At 47.2% G+C, this 16,739-nt stretch overlaps 1 protein-coding gene across 1 annotated transcript in view; it reads right to left on the reverse strand.

The window, feature by feature from the left end:
- LOC121544942 (ryanodine receptor 3) overlaps window positions 1-16,739 on the reverse strand; it is a 217,922-nt gene that overhangs the window by 90,787 nt on the left and 110,396 nt on the right. Inside the window, exons 13-14 of the mRNA XM_045209137.1 lie at window positions 6,678-6,858; window positions 5,648-5,783 (exon numbers count right to left, since the gene is read on the reverse strand). Coding sequence (XP_045065072.1) covers window positions 5,648-5,783; window positions 6,678-6,858 — 317 coding nt within the window. The remainder of the gene's footprint in view (window positions 1-5,647; window positions 5,784-6,677; window positions 6,859-16,739) is intronic.

Below are 16,739 nucleotides of genomic sequence, written 5' to 3' on the forward strand. Positions count from 1 at the left end.
TGCACCCCCTTCTCAAAAAACCAACACTCGATCCCACTGATGTCAACAACTACAGACCAGTATCCCTTCTTTCTTTTCTTTCCAAAACTATTGAGCGTGCCGTCTTTAGCCAACTCTCTTGCTATCTCTCTCAGAATGACCTTCTTGATCCAAACCAGTCAGGTTTCAGGACTGGTCATTCAACTGAGACTGCTCTTCTCTGTGTCACGGAGGCTCTCCGCACTGCTAAAGCTAACTCTCTCTCCTCTGCTCTTGTCCTTCTAGACCTGTCTGCTGCCTTTGATACTGTGAACCATCAGATCCTCCTCTCCACCCTCTCCGAGCTGGGCATCTCCGGCGCGGCTCACTCCTGGATTGCGTCCTACCTGACCGGTCGCTCCTACCAAGTGGCGTGGCGAGAAGCTGTCTCCGCACCACGTGCTCTCACCACTGGTGTCCCCCAGGGCTCAGTTCTAGGCCCTCTCCTATTCTCGCTATACACCAAGTCACTTGGCTCTGTCATATCCTCACATGGCCTCTCCTATCATTGCTACGCTGACGATACACAACTAATCTTCTCCTTTCCCCCTTCTGATAACCAGGTGGCGAATCGCATCTCTGCATGTCTGGCCGACATATCAGTATGGATGACGGATCACCACCTCAAGCTGAACCCTGGCAAGACGGAGCTGCTCTTCCTCCCGGGGAAGGACTGCCCGTTCCATGATCTCGCCATCACGGTTGACAACTCCGTTGTGTCCTCCTCCCAGAGTGCGAAGAGCCTTGGCGTGACCCTGGACAACACCCTGTCGTTCTCCGCCAACATCAAGGCGGTGACCCGATCCTGCAGGTTCATGCTCTACAACATTCGGAGAGTACGACCCTGCCTTACACAGGAAGCGGCACAGGTCCTAATCCAGGCACTTGTCATCTCCCGTCTGGATTACTGCAACTCGCTGTTGGCTGGGCTCCCTGCCTGTGCCATTAAACCCCTACAACTCATCCAGAATGCCGCAGCCCGTCTGGTGTTCAACCTTCCCAAGTTCTCTCCACGTCACCCCGCTCCTCCGCACACTCCACTGGCTTCCAGTTGAAGCTCGCATCCGTTACAAGACCATGGTGCTTGCCTATGGAGCAGTGAGGGAACGGCACCTCCGTACCTTCAGGCTCTGATCAGTCCCTACACCCAGGCGAGGGCATTGCGTTCATCCACCTCTGGCCTGCTGGCTCCCTTCCTCTGCGGAAGCATAGTTCCCGCTCAGCCCAGTCAAAGCTGTTCGCTGCTCTGGCACCCCAATGGTGGAACAAGCTCCCTCACGACGCCAGGACAGCGGAGTCACTCACCACCTTTCGGAGACATTTAAAACCCCACCTCTTTAAGGAACACCTGGGATAGGATAAAGTAATCCTTCTACCCCCAAAAAAAAAAAAAAAAAAGTATTATTGTAAAGTGGTTATCCCACTGGCTATAGGGTGAATGCACCAATTTGTAGTCGCTCTGGATAAGAGCGTCTGCTAAATGACGTAAATGTGCCCTTGAGCAAGGCACTTAACCCTAATTGCTCCTGTGAGTCGCTCTGGATAAGAGCGTCTGCTAAATGACTAAAATGTAAATGTAAAAAATGTGAAGGGAACATTACAGGTGTGCTTGTCCGGGGTTACAATAAAAATATGTACTGTTGGGGGTACTCGAGGACCGGAGTTGGGACCACTGGCAAAATGGGTGGACTGGCGGCCATTGCAAGGAGCAAAGCAGGAAGTAAAAGCAGGATGTGTCAATATGTGCTGTGATTCAACTCAACTGACATTCAACTCAACTGACATTAGAAAAAATACATTCCATTGTATAAGCCACATTATTCCCCTTTAACATAATTGGAATGAACATTCTACATTACCATGGAAATTATTGCATCACAATAGCAAGCAGCCATTGTGAGTGTACCCAAGAGTTTACCAGTCAAATTGCCAGGATTAGAGGTTCCAAGACCGTTCTATTAATTTATATTTCTATGTGTGCTGCTGCTGCAGGGAGAGCAACTGAAGACTCATTTTCTAGTACACCTTGCTTGTTTCAGCAAGGAGCAACAAAGTTTCATCACCTCAGAAACTGACTCAACCGCACAAATGCCATACAGAATACAGAAGACAGCCCTATTTGGTAAAAGACCACGTCCCTATCACGTCCCTATTATGGCAAGAACAGCTCAAATAACCAAAGAGAAACGACAGTCCATCATTACTTTAAGACATGAAGGTCAGTCAATACGGAACATTTCAAGAACTTTGAAAGTTTCTTCAAGTGCAGTCGCAAAAGCCATCAAGCGCTATGATGAAACTGGCTCTCATGAGGACCGCCACAGGAATGGAAGACCCACAGTTACTTTTGCTGCAGAGGATAAGTTCATTAGAGTTACCAGCCTCAGAAATTGCAGCCCAAATAAATGCTTCACAGAGTTCAAGTCACAGACACATCTCAACATCAACTGTTCAGTGGGAACTGTGTGAATCAGGCCGTCATGGTCGAATTGCTGCAAATAAACCACTACTAAAGGACACCAATAATAATAAGAGACCTGCTTGGGCCAAGAAAAACGAGCAATGGACATTAGACCGGTGGAAATGTGTCCTTTGGTCTGGAGTCCAAATTGGAAATGTTTGGTTCCATCCGCCGTGTCTTTGTGAGATGAGGTGTGGGTGAACGGATTATCTCTGCATGTGTAGTTCCCACCGTAAAGCGTGGAGGAGGAGGTGTTATGGTGTGGGGGTGCTTTGCTGGTGACACTGTCTATGATTTATTTAGAATTCAAAGCACACTTAACGAGCATGGCTACCACAGCATTCTGCAGCGATACGCCAACCCATCTGGTTTTGGCTTAGTGGGACTATCATTTATTTTTCAACAGGACAATGACCCAACACACCTCCAGGCTGTGTAAGGGCTATTTTACCAAGAAGGAGAGTGATGGAGTGCTGCATCAGATGACCTGGCCTCCACAATCTCAACCCAATTGAGATGAGTCGGACGGCAGTGTGAAGGAAGAGCAGCCAACAAGTGCTTAGCATATGTGGTAACTCCTTCAAGACTGTTGGAAAAGCATTCCACGTGATGCTGGAGAGAATGCCAAGAGTGTGCAAAGCTGTCATCAAGGCAAAGGGTGGCTATTTGAAGAATCTCAAATATAAAATATGTTTTGATTTGTTTAACACTTTTTTGGTTACTACATAATTCTATATGTGTTAATTCATAGTTTTGATATCTTCACTATTATTCTACAATGTAGAAAATAGTAAAAATAAAGAAAAACCCTTGAATGAGTAGGTGTCCAAACTTTTGACTGGTACTGTATATAACAATATAATGTATATATACAGTTGAAGTCGGAAGTTTACATACACTTAGGTTGGAGTCATTAAAAATCGTTTTTTCAACCACTCGACATATTTCTTGTTAACAAACTATAGTTTTGGCAAGTCGGTTAGGACATCTACTTTGGGCATGACACAAGTAATTGTTCCAACAATTGTTTACAGACAGATTATTTCACTTATAATTCACTGTATCACAATTCCAGTGGGTCAGAGGTTTACATACACTAAGTTGACTGTGCCTTTCAACAGCTTGAAAATTCCAGAAAATTATGTAATGGCTTTAGAAGCTTCTGATAGGCTAATTGACATCATTTGAGTCAATTGGAGGTGTACCTGTGGATGTATTTCAAGGCCTACCTTCAAACTCAGTGTCTCTTTGCTTGACATCATGGGAAAATCAAAAGAAATCAGCCAAGACCTCAGAAAAAACATCGTAGACCTCCACAAGTCTGGTTCATCCTTGGGAGCAATTTCCAAATGCGTGACGGTACTATGTTCATCTGTACAAACAATAGTACGCAAGTATAAACACCATGGGACCACTCAGCCGTCATACATACATTGTGGTCCTCTGTAGCTCAGCTGGTAGAGCACGGCGCTTGTAACGCCAAGGTAGTGGGTTCGATCCCCGGGACCACCCATACACAACAAAAAAAATTTATGCACGCATGACTGTAAGTCGCTTTGGATAAAAGCGTCTGCTAAATGGCATATTATTATTATTATACCGCTCAGGAAGGAGACGCGTTCTGTCTCCTAGAGATGAATGTACTTTGGTGTGAAAAGTGCAAATCAATCCCAGAACAACAGCAAAAGACCTTGTGAAGATGCTGGAGGAAACAGGTACAAAATAATGTATATCCACAGTAAAACAAGTCCTATATCAACATAACCTGAAAGGCTGCTCAGCAAGGAAGAAGCCACTGCTCCAAAACCGACATAAAAAAGCCAGCCTACGGTTTGCAACATGGAGACAAAGATCGTACTTTGTGGAGAAATGTCCTCTGGTCTGATGAAACAAAAATAGAACTGTTTGCCCATAAAGACCATCGTTATGTTTGGAGGAAAAGGGGGGATGCTTGCAAGCCGAAGAACACCATCCCAACCGTGAAGCACAGGGGTGGCAGCATCATGCTGTGGGGGTGCTTTGCTGCAGGAGGGACTGGTGCACTTCACAAAATAGATGGCATCATGAGGAAGGAAAATTATGTGGATATATTGAAGCAACATCTCAAGACATCAGTCAGGAAGTTAAAGCTTGGTCGCAAATGGGTCTTCCAAATGGACAATGACCCCAAGTGACTCCAAAGTTGACTCCAAAGTTGTGGCAAAATGGCTTAAGGACAACAAAGTAAAGGTATTGGAGTGGCCATCACAAAGCCCTGACCTCAATCCTATAGATAATGTGTGGGCAGAACTGAAAACACGTGTGCGAGCAAGGAGGCCTACAAACCTGACTCAGTTACATCAGCTCTGTCAGGAGGAATGGGCCAAAATTCAGCTTGTGGAAGGCTACCCGAAACGTTTGACCCAAGTTAAGCAATTTAAAGGCAACGCTACCAAATACTAATTGAGTGTATGTAAACTTTTGACCCACTGGGAATGTGATGAAATAAATAAAAGCTGAAATAAATCATTCTCTCTATTATTATTCTGACATTTCACATTCTTAAAATAAAGTGGTGATCCTAACTGACCAAAGAGAGGGAATTTTTACTTGGATTAAATGTCAGAAATTGTGAAAAACTGAGTTTAAATGTATTTGGCTAAGGTGTATGTAAACTTCCGACTTCAACTGTATATTATTTTTTACGGTTATGACTGTTATTTTATTTTCATGACAGTCTTCATCCATACCTGTTGGTTACACGGTTATACAGTAATTGTGCCAGCCCTAACTGAGGCATCCTCACAGACAGGAGTGTAAGGTGGGGAAACACCACCCTAGGGTGCCTAGAGGACCATAAACGGCTCTGTAAATGCCAGCTCAGCTGAGACAAATAATTCCACGGCAGCAGTAAGAGCAGTACTGGGACACAGAGATGGCCAGGGCTTTCATTGCAGGCTACAATGACTCAGGTCCCTGTGATTGATTACTGTGAAGTGTGTGTGCGTGTGTGTGTTTGTGTGCGCGTGTGTGTAACAAGCAAACAAGGGGCAGACAGGTTGTCCTGTCTTTGTCTACTGTTGTGTTTACCCATTTTCTTTACTGTGACTCTTGATGTGATTGTTACTGTATTGGTGTGATGACTTGTTTATAAGACTCCTTGGAGGACTCTTCTATTGTCTCTCTCACCCAGCAGCTCATAGAGCAGGTTAAGGATGTCCTTCCAGGAAGCCCCAGCATCTGCCCCGGCACACTCCCCGAAGTGGGCTGCACTGTTGTACACGTTGAGACGGTCAATGCAGCAGGACACCAGCGTCAGCATGCCCTGAAACAAAGACACATCCATCATTACTCTGACATCATCATCATGTGTCCTCATTTAACCTGCTCCTAGTCTCTCCTATGCCTTGATGATTAATCTAGGACAGTAATAGCGATCAGGTATGCTAAGCAGCAGGCCCAGCTGTGAGGAAGGGAAATTGCAGGTGATTTATAACTCCATGAAAAGCCTATCAGCTGTCAACAATGAAAAATTGACCTTACAACTGTAATGTATGGGAGAGTGGCATGGAAAATAGTCATTTTGGGATGTTAATACAATTATAGAGAAGTGTGTAGGCTGGGATATAGATGGGTTATTGAAACATTCCAAGGGCAGGATCTGTGTATGCCGGAAACAGTGTTGTGTATGGTAATACCAATTATGTAAACACTGCACACAGCTATTTTACATTAATTCATGTTATCAACTTATTGCTTGAAGACAAAGTGAACCACTGGGGAAAATTAAATCCACAGCAACAGCTTTTGTTTGAGTTAGGGAGAGTAGTTGACGTTGTGTATTTAACATCACAGGCACAAGGTTAGGCAACTGACGTTTAATAATTGATGAGAACAATTTTGGGCAGAGAGGCTTATCAAAAGGCTCCACTGCATTGTTGTCACAGAAAAACCCAGAACAAAACTGCTGACAGTTGAAAAGCAATGCTCTGAAATACAATATGGCATTGAAATACTGTACCAAGAATCCATTGATTTAGCCTTTAAAAACAGTGTGTCTTGGCAACACTGCGTTTAAGCCCGGCTCCTGCAATGACCACTTACTAAAATTGCCTTAATCACAATTGAAACCCCTGACTTTTGACTTTTATTGTCCTCTGCTGCCAAGCAACCGTCAGGCAGGAATGCGACCCGACACTTCATGTGTGGATGAACTCACTTCCTGTTTGAAGAGGTTCTGTCGGTTCTTGAGAGAGCGCAGCATTATCTGTTTCTCCTCGTGCTCCAGCTCAGCGTCAGGCACCTGGAAGTAGGTGATGAGGTCATTGAGGGTCTGGAGGACCTCCTCGATGGGCAGGGCTACTGATGCACGGTTCTTTCCCCCCAGACAGTCCAGGTCTCTGGAACAGGGAAGAAGGGTTATCTTCACCACAGGACACTTTGAAAGTACTCCATTTTTCAAAAGTAGATTTTTCAGCATCAAAACAAGGGACTATACACTCAGTATACAAAATATTAGGAACACCTTCCTAATATTGAGTTGCACCCCCTTTTGCTCTCAGAACAGCCTCAATTCATCAGGGCATGGACTCTACAAGGTGTCGAAAGCATTCTACAGGGATGCTGGCCCATGTTGATTCTAATGCCTCCCACAGTTGTGTCAAGTTGGCCTTTGGGTGGTGGACCATTCTTGATACACACGGGAAACTGTTGAGCGTGAAAAAAACAGCAGCGTTGCAGTTCTTGACACAAACCGGTGCGCCTGGCACCTACTACCATACCCCGTTCAAAGACACTTAAATATTTTGTCTCGCCCATTCACCCTCTGAATGGCACACATACACAATCCATGTCTCAATTGTCTCAAAGCTTAAAAATCCTTCTTTAACCTGTCTCCTCCCCTTCATCTACACTGATTGAAGTGGATTTAAATAAGTGAGGGATGACAGTTTTCACCTGGATTCACCTGGTCAGTCTATGTCATGTTCATAATATTTTGTACACTCAGTGTATGACAGCAGCTCCTTTATATCATGATATCATTATATGATAATCATAAGGTTTCATAACGGTGCCATTAGATTTCATAACCACACTGAACTCCAGTATTAGAATATAACTCAAGCAGTGACTACCATTGTGAACATAATTTGTGCCTTGAGGTTCATCCATGCTGAAATGTTATTTCCGTGTGTGAGCTAAAATTATCCCCTGCTCTGTCACACAGAGGGGGCTGAGGAGGGGAGAGGGAGGGGTGTGTGGAGAGGTACAGCTCACAGGCGACGGTCTGGGTCTGGACAGTGGTGAAAGCCAGTCAGCCATGTTTGACCAACTGACGTCACGGAAGGGGGTATGTGTTTGATTCACAGTCACAGACCAGTTTAATAGTGGCAGATGAGGACGCTTTGAACATCTTTTTATTTGCTCAATAGCATTCTCATTCATGACTGGCCGTACGTGGCCTTATGGCTTGAGATGTTTATTGTCCTGTTTGGCCATGGATGACTGGGTCATTGAGCCAGGCAGGAAGTGTGCTGTCTGGGGGCCATGCTATCCATAGAGCACATTACTCACAGGGCATAAGCTCAACTGCTGCTGTGCATTCACAGTCTACAGGACTTTACACCCAGACAGCATGCATATTACACTATAGTCAAGTAGGTGTTATATTTTTGTTGTGTGTAGGGCTGGCACAATTACCATATAACCGTGTAACCAACGGTTATGGATGAAGACTGTCATGAAAATAATATAACCGTCATAACTGTTTATCAGTGAAGACTTGAACAGCTTCTACCTATAAGGCATAATAAAACTGCTAAACAAGACTGCTAAATAGCTAATCAAATGGCTACCCAGACTACCTGCATTGACCCTTTTTTTATTAAATCTCTTGCACTGACTATGCACACACACCGGACTCTACCCACACACTCACACATACTTAAACTGACACCCCAACACACACACATACACGCACACACTACATACGCCCACACACACCCACACGCATGCATACACATGCATACTGATGCAACACACACACACACACTCACCACATATGCTGCTCTACAGCTCAGTCTATTATCTATCCTGTTGCCCTGTCACTTACATTTACATTTACATTTTAGTAATTTAGTAGACGCTCTGATCCAGGTGGAACAACCACGTATCTCAGTCATAGTAAGTACATATTGCCTCAATAAAGTAGCTATCAGCAAACTCAGTGCTAGTAAGGGGGGTGGGGGGGGGGGGGTTGCAGAGACTGAAGGTAGGGAGGGGCTGTTCCTCTTGCTGCTCCGTAGGTAAGTACCATGGTCTTGTAGTGGATGCGAGCTTCGACTGGAAGCCAGTGGTGTGTGCGGAGGAGCGGGTTGACATGGGAGAACTTGGGAAGGTTGAAGTTCTAGATAAATTGCAGGGATTTGATGGCACAAGCGGGGAGCCCAGCCAACAGCGAGTTGAAGTAGTACAGACAGGAGATGACAAGTGCCTGCATTAGGACCTGTGTCACCTCCTGTGTGAGGTAGGGTCGTACTCTACGGATGTTGTAGAGCATGAACCTGCAGGAGTGAGTTACTGCTTTGATGTTTGCAGAGAACGACATGGTGTTGTCCAGGGTCACACCAAGGTTCTTTGCACTCTGGGAGGGGGACACCGTGGAGTTGGCAACCATGATGGTGATGTCTTGGAGCGGGCAGGCCTTCCCCGGGAAGAAGAGCAGCTCTGTTTTGTCAAGGTTGAGCTTGAGGTGGTCGGCCAACATCCAAGATGAGATATCTGCCAGGCACGCAGAGATGGAGGGAAAGAGAAAAGTAGTTGAGTGTCATCCGCATAGCAATGATAGGAGAGACCATGTGAGGATATGACGCAGCTGAGTGACTTGGTGTAAAGAGAAAAGAGGAGAGGCCAAGAACTGAGCCCTGGGGGACACCACTAGTAAGAGTACATGGTGCAGACATAGATCCTCACCACGTCACCTGGTAGGAGCGGCCTAGCAGGTAGGATGCAATCTAAGAGTGTGCAGAGCCTGAGACGCCCAGCGCTGAGAGGGTGGAGAGGAAGATCTGATGGTTCACGGTGTCGAAGGCAGCAGATAGATCTAGGAGGATGACAACAGAAGAGAGAGAGTCAGCTTTGGCAGTGTGGAGAGCATCTGTGTCACAGAATCGACTAGTCTCGGTTGAGTGACCCAAAATGAAGCCTGACTGATAAGGGTCAAGAAGATCGTTCTGAGAGAGATAGCGAGTGAGTTGGTCAGAGGCAGCACGCTCAAATGTTTTGGAAAGAAAAGAAAGAAGGGATAACGGTCTGTAAATCTTGAAGTCAGGGGGGTGAAGGAGGAGACGCGTTGGACAGCTACGGAGAGTTCGCTCGCCTCTTCCGTGTAGTCTTTGATCATCCCCCCGAAGGAAGAGAGGCGGGCGAGCATCTCTTCCATCTGAGGCAGGGGACGAGGACCGCGCAAGACTTTGCCCTGGAGTTTAGAACCCTAGCGGCTGGGTCCGGGTGGAACGAGCGGTCCCTCATCAACCATTTCTGATGCAGCCTGCATGAGGATGTCCGAAGGGAGCTAGCCTGCCGGGACACCACTCTGACCTTCGACCAACTGGTGTACATGGCCATACGGTTGGACAACCTGCTGGCTTCGAGAGGATGTCCTTGAAGGGGTCTGACCGTTTCACCACCCCTCACCCCGGCTCACGTTCCGATGGAGCTGGGTGGTGCAGCGTTCCGGGAGAACGGAGGACGACAGATCCAGTGTCAATCTTGATGTCGTCAGAGTTCTTCTGGTTCTGGAAGCGGCAGGCAGGGCACTCTAGCGTCACCCAAGGTAGCAAAAACCCACACTCGTTCAGAGCCCTCTGCTGCGCATTTAACCATCCACGTCAACTTCCCTGATTACACGGTAGTTCCCCAGTGTAAGGCGCTGGTAGATTCAGGCGCAGCTGGGAACTTTATGGACAGGTCTTTAGCTCTTAGTCTACGTATTACACTGGTTCCCCTGTCTATTCCATTGCCTGTCAAAGCACTTGACAATCGACCATTAGGGTCAGGTTTTGTTAGGGAGATTACCGCACCAGTCACTATGATTACGCAGCAGACCCATAATGAGCGAATCACGTTTCACATTATTGAGTCCCTTGATTTCCCTGTTGTGTTGGGCCTTCCCTAGCTAGCACTACACGTCCCCACCTTTTCATGGCCGCAGAGGGCTCTCACGGGGTGGTCGCGAGAGTGTCAGGGTAGGTGACTAGCTGTTTCCGTTGGTGCGACCACGGTGGAAAGTCCAGACATGCTCATTCCCCCGGAATACCTCGATTTGGCGCACGCCTTTGCCAAAAAGCAGGCGACCAAATTACCACCCCATCGCTTGGGGGATTGCGCGATAAACCTCCGGTTAGACGCTGTGCCGCCCAGGGTCATTTATATCCCCTGTCGCAGGCTGAAACGGAGGCTATGGAGACATACGTCTCAGAGTACCTGCATCAGGGGTTCATACGTCCCTCTGCTTCACCCGCCTCCTCAAGTTTCTTTTTCGTGAAGAAAGACAGGGGTCTGCGCCCTTGCATTGATTCCTTGCACTTAATAAAATTACAATTCGCTATAGTTATCCTCTATCCCTCAGGGCTCCCGAGTGGCGCAGCGGTCTAAGCGACTGCATCTCAGTGCTAGAGGCATCACTACAGACCCTGGTTCGATTCCAAGCAGTATCACAATCCGGCAGTGATTGGGAGTCCCATAGGGCGGCGCACAATTGGCCCAACGTCGTCCGGGTTTGGCCGGGGTAGGCCGTCATTGTAAATAAGAATTGTTCTTAATCGACTTCGCTAGTTTAATAAAGGTTAATAAAATAAATAATAAATACATTTCCTCTGTGATCAAATCAATGCATGGGGCACGCTTCTTCACGAAATTAGATCTCAGGAATGCGTATAACCTGTTCCGGGAAGGGGATGAATTGAAGACAGCATTTAGCACCACCACACGGCATTATGAATACCTGGTGATGCCTTACGGTTTGATGAATGCTCCATCCGTCTTCCAGTCCTTTGTGAACAAGGTGTTTCGGGACATGCTTGGTCGTGGTGTGGTGGTCTACATCGATGACATCCTGGTGTATTCCACTACGCGCTGAGCATGAGTCCCTGGTTCGCAGAGTTCTTGGGCGACTGTTGGAGCATGACCTGTATACCAAGGCAGAAAAATGTCTGTTCTGCCAACAATCCGTCTCCTTCCTCGGATACCACATCACCACCTCAGGTGTGGAGATGGAAGGAGACCGCATTTCAGCCGTGCGTAAATTGGCAGACTCCAACCACGGTTAAGGAGGTGCAGAGCTTCATTGGCTTTGCCAATTACTATCGGAGGTTTATCCAGGGCTTTGGCAAGGTCGCAGCCCCCATCACCTCTCTCGAAGGGTGGGCCATCCCGGCTCTGCTGAGGCTGACAGGGCTTTCAGTACCCTGAGGGCTCTGTTCACCTCAGCCCCGGTACTGGTCCATCCCGATCCCTCATTGCCATTCGTAGTGGAGGTGGACGCATCCGAGGTAGGGGTAGACACTGTCCTATCCCAACGCTCGGGCACGCCACTCAAGCTCCGCCCCTGTGCCTTCTTCTCTAAGAAGCTCAGCCCGGCGGAGCAGAACTATAACGTTGATGATGGGGAGCTGTTGGCTGTTGTCAGAGCCCTGACAGCGTGGAGGCACTGGCTCGAGGGGTCTAAACACCCTTTCCTCGTCTGGACTTACCACCATAACCTGGAGTACATCCGGGCAGCGAGGAGGCTGAACCCTTGCCAGGCTAGGTGGGCCTTGTTCTTCACCCGGTTTGATTTCACGCTGTCCTATATACCAGGCACTAAGAACGTGAAGGCAGACGCACTGTCACGGCTATACGACACAGAGGAGAGGCCCATTGATAACACCCCCATACTCCTGGCATCCTGCATTGTGGCGCCGGTGGAGTGGATGGTGGACGCGGACATAGAGCGGGCATTACGCACAGAGCCATCTCCACTTCAGTTTCCAGCTGGGCTTCGGTACGTGCCGTCTAGTGTCCGTGATCGTCTTATCTATTGGGCACACACGTCCCCCTCCTCTGGTGACCCAGGAATCTGCTCGGTGTGCGCCTAGAGTAAGGCACCTAGTCACCTTCCAGCGGGTAAGTTACATCCCTTACCAGTTCCACAACGGCCATGGTCCCACTTATCGATCGATTTTCTAACTGATCTTCCCCTCTCTCAGGGTAACACCACCATCCTGGTCGTTGTGGACAGCTTTTCTAAAGCCTGCCGCCTCCTTCCTCTGCCCGGTCTTCCCACGGCCCTGCAAACAGCGGAAGCCCTTTTTATCCACGTCTTCCGGCACTACGGGGTGCCAGAGGACATAGTGTCTGACCGGGGTCCCCAGTTTACGTCTAGGGTCTGGAAGGCGTTCATGGAACGTCTGGGGGTCTCGGTCAACCTGACCTCTGGGTTTGACCCCGAATCTAATGGGCAGGTGGAACAGGTGAATCAGGATGTGGGTAGGTTTCTGCGGTCCTACTGCCAGGACCAGCCGGGGGAGTGGTCGGTGTTCTTGCCATGGGCCAAATATGCCCAGAACTGTCTCCGCCACTCCTCCACTAACATGTCACCATTTCAATCTGTTTTAGGGTATCAGCCGGTTCTGGCACCATGGCATCAGAGCCAGACAGAAGCTTCTGCGGTGGACGACTGCTTTCGGCGCGCGGAGGAGACGTGGAACGCCGCCCACGTCTACCTACAGCGCACCGTGCGTCGCCAGAAGTTCAACGCTGACCACTGCAGTGAGGCCCCGGTCTTTGTACAGGGTGATCGGGTCTGGCTCTTGACCTGGAACCTGCCCCTCCGCCTGCCCTGCCGGAAGCTGGGCCTGCGGTTTGTGGGGCCGTTCAAAGTCCTGAGGAGAGTGAACGTGGTTACATATAGGTTGCTGATCCCTCCTGATTACCGTATTAACACCTCGTTTGACATGTCTCCCCGGTGAAGGATGTTCTCGATCCCTCCCTGTTGCGGGACTTCCACCCGGGGGCAGTGGCCTTCTAGCCACTGCCGCTCCTCTTTTCATCATTCCATTTGTTCCAGTCTTGTTTTTCACACACACCTGGTACATATCCCCTCATCAGTCTCTGTATAATTATTCCCTCTGCTCCCCCATGTCTTTGTGTGTTATTGTTCCATGTGGAGGTGTCGCTGGCTCGTGTTGAGCATTATGTTACTTTTATCGCCGGGATATTCACTTGTGTGTTTTGTTTTCCCAGTACGCATTTAAGTCACACTGTATTTGGTTTACTCATTGCTGCATACTGCTGTATTGGCCAAATAAACCCTATTCTCTGATTCACACCTCCTGCGCCTGGCTCCGTCCTACTCACCTTGTTACACCCTCTACGTAGCAAAACTGCTGCTATGCGAGCCGCCACTCACCGCCTGAGCCATGAGCACTACACAATGCAGAGGAATGTCTAGCTGGGAAGGTGCAGTACTGAGAAATGGATGAATTGACACAGTGACCAAAATCGAACTCCTGTTGCAAATATTAGTTTAGTTAATTCACTAATAATAAGGCTTTTGCCTGTGCTATTTAAAAAAAAATGTAGATCAGCTTAATATTGCATATAGATTGTAACTTCCATCAATGTAATTGTCTGCATCACTTCCAATCCCCCCATCTTTTATATATATATATATATATATATATATATATATATATATATATATATATATATATATACATACATATATACATACATATATACACACATATATACACACATACATACATATATATATATATACATACATACACACACATACACATATACACACATACACACACACATACTGTCACGCCCTGGCCTATAGAACTCTAGCTAGTTTGGTCAGGGTGTGAATATATTCTAGGTTTGTATTTCTATTTTTGGCCGGGTGTGGTTCCTAATTAGAGGCAGCTGTCGCTCGTTGTCTCTGATTGGGGATCATACTTAGGCAACCAGTTTTCCTGCCTGCGTTGTGGGATTTTGTTATGTTCATGTTTAGGCTTGTGTGTTAGCCTTTGGACCGTCACAGTTAAGTTTGTTGTTTTGGTTACTGTTTCGTGTGTTTATTAGTTAATAAACATGTTCGCCGTTCACGCTGCACCTTGGTCCGTCCCGTTCCTTAACGTACGTGACAGAAAATCCCACCAGACCTGGACCAAGCAGTGTGCCGAGGAGGAGCAGAGAGGATGGACTTGGCGGGAGATAAGAGAGGATCTGGCAAGAAAGATGGAGGCCCTGAAAGGGATCAGGGTGGAGAGACAGCCCCAATAATTTTTTTTGGGGGGGCTAAAAGGGTGGTCGGGGAGCGACAGAGAGGAGCCCCGACCACTGCACTCGTGGGGGCTCAAGGAGGAGTCCTCACTGGAGGAGGACGGGGCGCGGACTGTAAAGGACGGAGACAGTCATAGACCTCCAGCGCCGGCCCGGTCTGTCCCTGCTCCTCGTACCAAGGCGGTGGTGCGCATCGCCAGTCCGGCCCGGCCTGTTCCTGCTCCTCGCACCAAGCCGGTGGTGCGCGTCGCCAGTCCGGTCCGGCCTGTTCCTGCTCCTCGCACCAAGCCGGTGGTGCGCATCGCCAGTCCGGCCCGGTCTGTCCCTGCTCCTCGCACCAAGCCAGTGGTGCGCGTCGCCAGTCCGGCCCGGCTTGTTCCTGCTCCTCGCACCAAGCCAGTGGTGCGCGTCGCCAGTCCGGCCCGGTCTGTCCCTGCTCCTCGCACCAAGGTAGCATTCCTATGTTGAAGATTAAAAAATAATTTGGTGCATTTTTCCCCATATTCCATCCAGTTTGCTTTATTTTTATAATATATTACACTTGATCTTTCTTGAATAAGTTTCTCCATTTCTTTTTGTTTTTCCTCCAATTTATTCTGAGCCTCTGTTACAGATTTTATTGCCATCTATCTGTTCTCTTAGACTTTCTATTTCCTTTGTTAGTATAAACTATTTCTGACCTAAATTGCTTTTGTTTTCGAGATGAGTACTGAATTGCATGGCCTCTAAAGGCACATTTAAAGGTGTCCCATACAATAAGGGGATTTGCTGTACCTATGTTATGTCGGAAAAAGTCAGTTATAAATTCCTTTGTCCTAGTTAAAAATAAATTATCATCCAATAGGCTTTGATAACATTTCCAATATCCTCGCCCACGTGGAAATTCAGTAAGAGTAATGTATATGCCAATTATATGATGGTCCGACCGCATTTTGTCCCCTATCAACACCTTTTAAACTTTTGGTGCCAACGAGAATGAGATAAGAAAGAAGTAAAGACGACTAGCTTGATTGAGTCTCCGCCATGTATATCTCACTAGATCAGTATATTTAAGCCTCCATATATCTACTAGTTCTAATGTATCCATGACATTCACGATTTCCTTAAGAGCATGTGGGTGATTGTTTGTGGTGTGATTTCCTTTACGGTCCACCTCTGGCCTGCTGGCTCCCCTTCCTCTGCGGAAGCATAGTTCCCGCTCAGCCCAGTCAAAACTGTTCGCTGCTCTGGCACCCCAATGGTGGAACAAGCTCCCTCACGACGCCAGGACAGCGGAGTCACTCACCACCTTCCGGAGACATTTGAAACCCCACCTCTTTAAGGAATACCTGGGATAGGATAAAGTAATCCTTCTACCACCCCCAAAAAAATAAGTAAAAAATAAAAATATTTAACAATTAAAAAAAAAAAAGTGTAAAGTGGTTTTCCCACTGGCTATAGGGTGAATGCACCAATTTGTAAGTCGCTCTGGATAAGAGCGTCTGCTAAATGACGTAAATGTGCCCTTGAGCAAGGCACTTAACCCTAATTGCTCCTGTAAGTCGCTCTGGATAAGAGCGTCTGCTAAATGACTAAAATGTAAAAATGTAAATGTAATTGAGCTATTTAAAACAGTATTATAATCCCCCACCATAATAATATTGTCTTGAATTGCTTGCAGGGTTGATAATTTATTATATATATTGTCAAAGAAGTGTGGATCATCATTATTTGGTCCGTAAATGTTAATGAGCCATATCTGTTTATTGTCCAATAACATATTTAAAATAATCCATCTACCTTGCGTATCTATTTGGACAATTTGCACATTCGGATCGAAATTACTATTAATTAATATCATCACCCCTTTTGAATTTCTTTGCCCATGGGAGAAGTATATTTCGCCACCTGGGCCACAATGATAAACCCCCTCTCTGATTGTCCGAGTGTGACCCCCTCCCCAAGGGTT

This window comes from Coregonus clupeaformis, chromosome 29 (genome assembly GCF_020615455.1).
Source record: "Coregonus clupeaformis isolate EN_2021a chromosome 29, ASM2061545v1, whole genome shotgun sequence".
NCBI classification, from domain to species: Eukaryota; Metazoa; Chordata; class Actinopteri; order Salmoniformes; family Salmonidae; genus Coregonus; species Coregonus clupeaformis.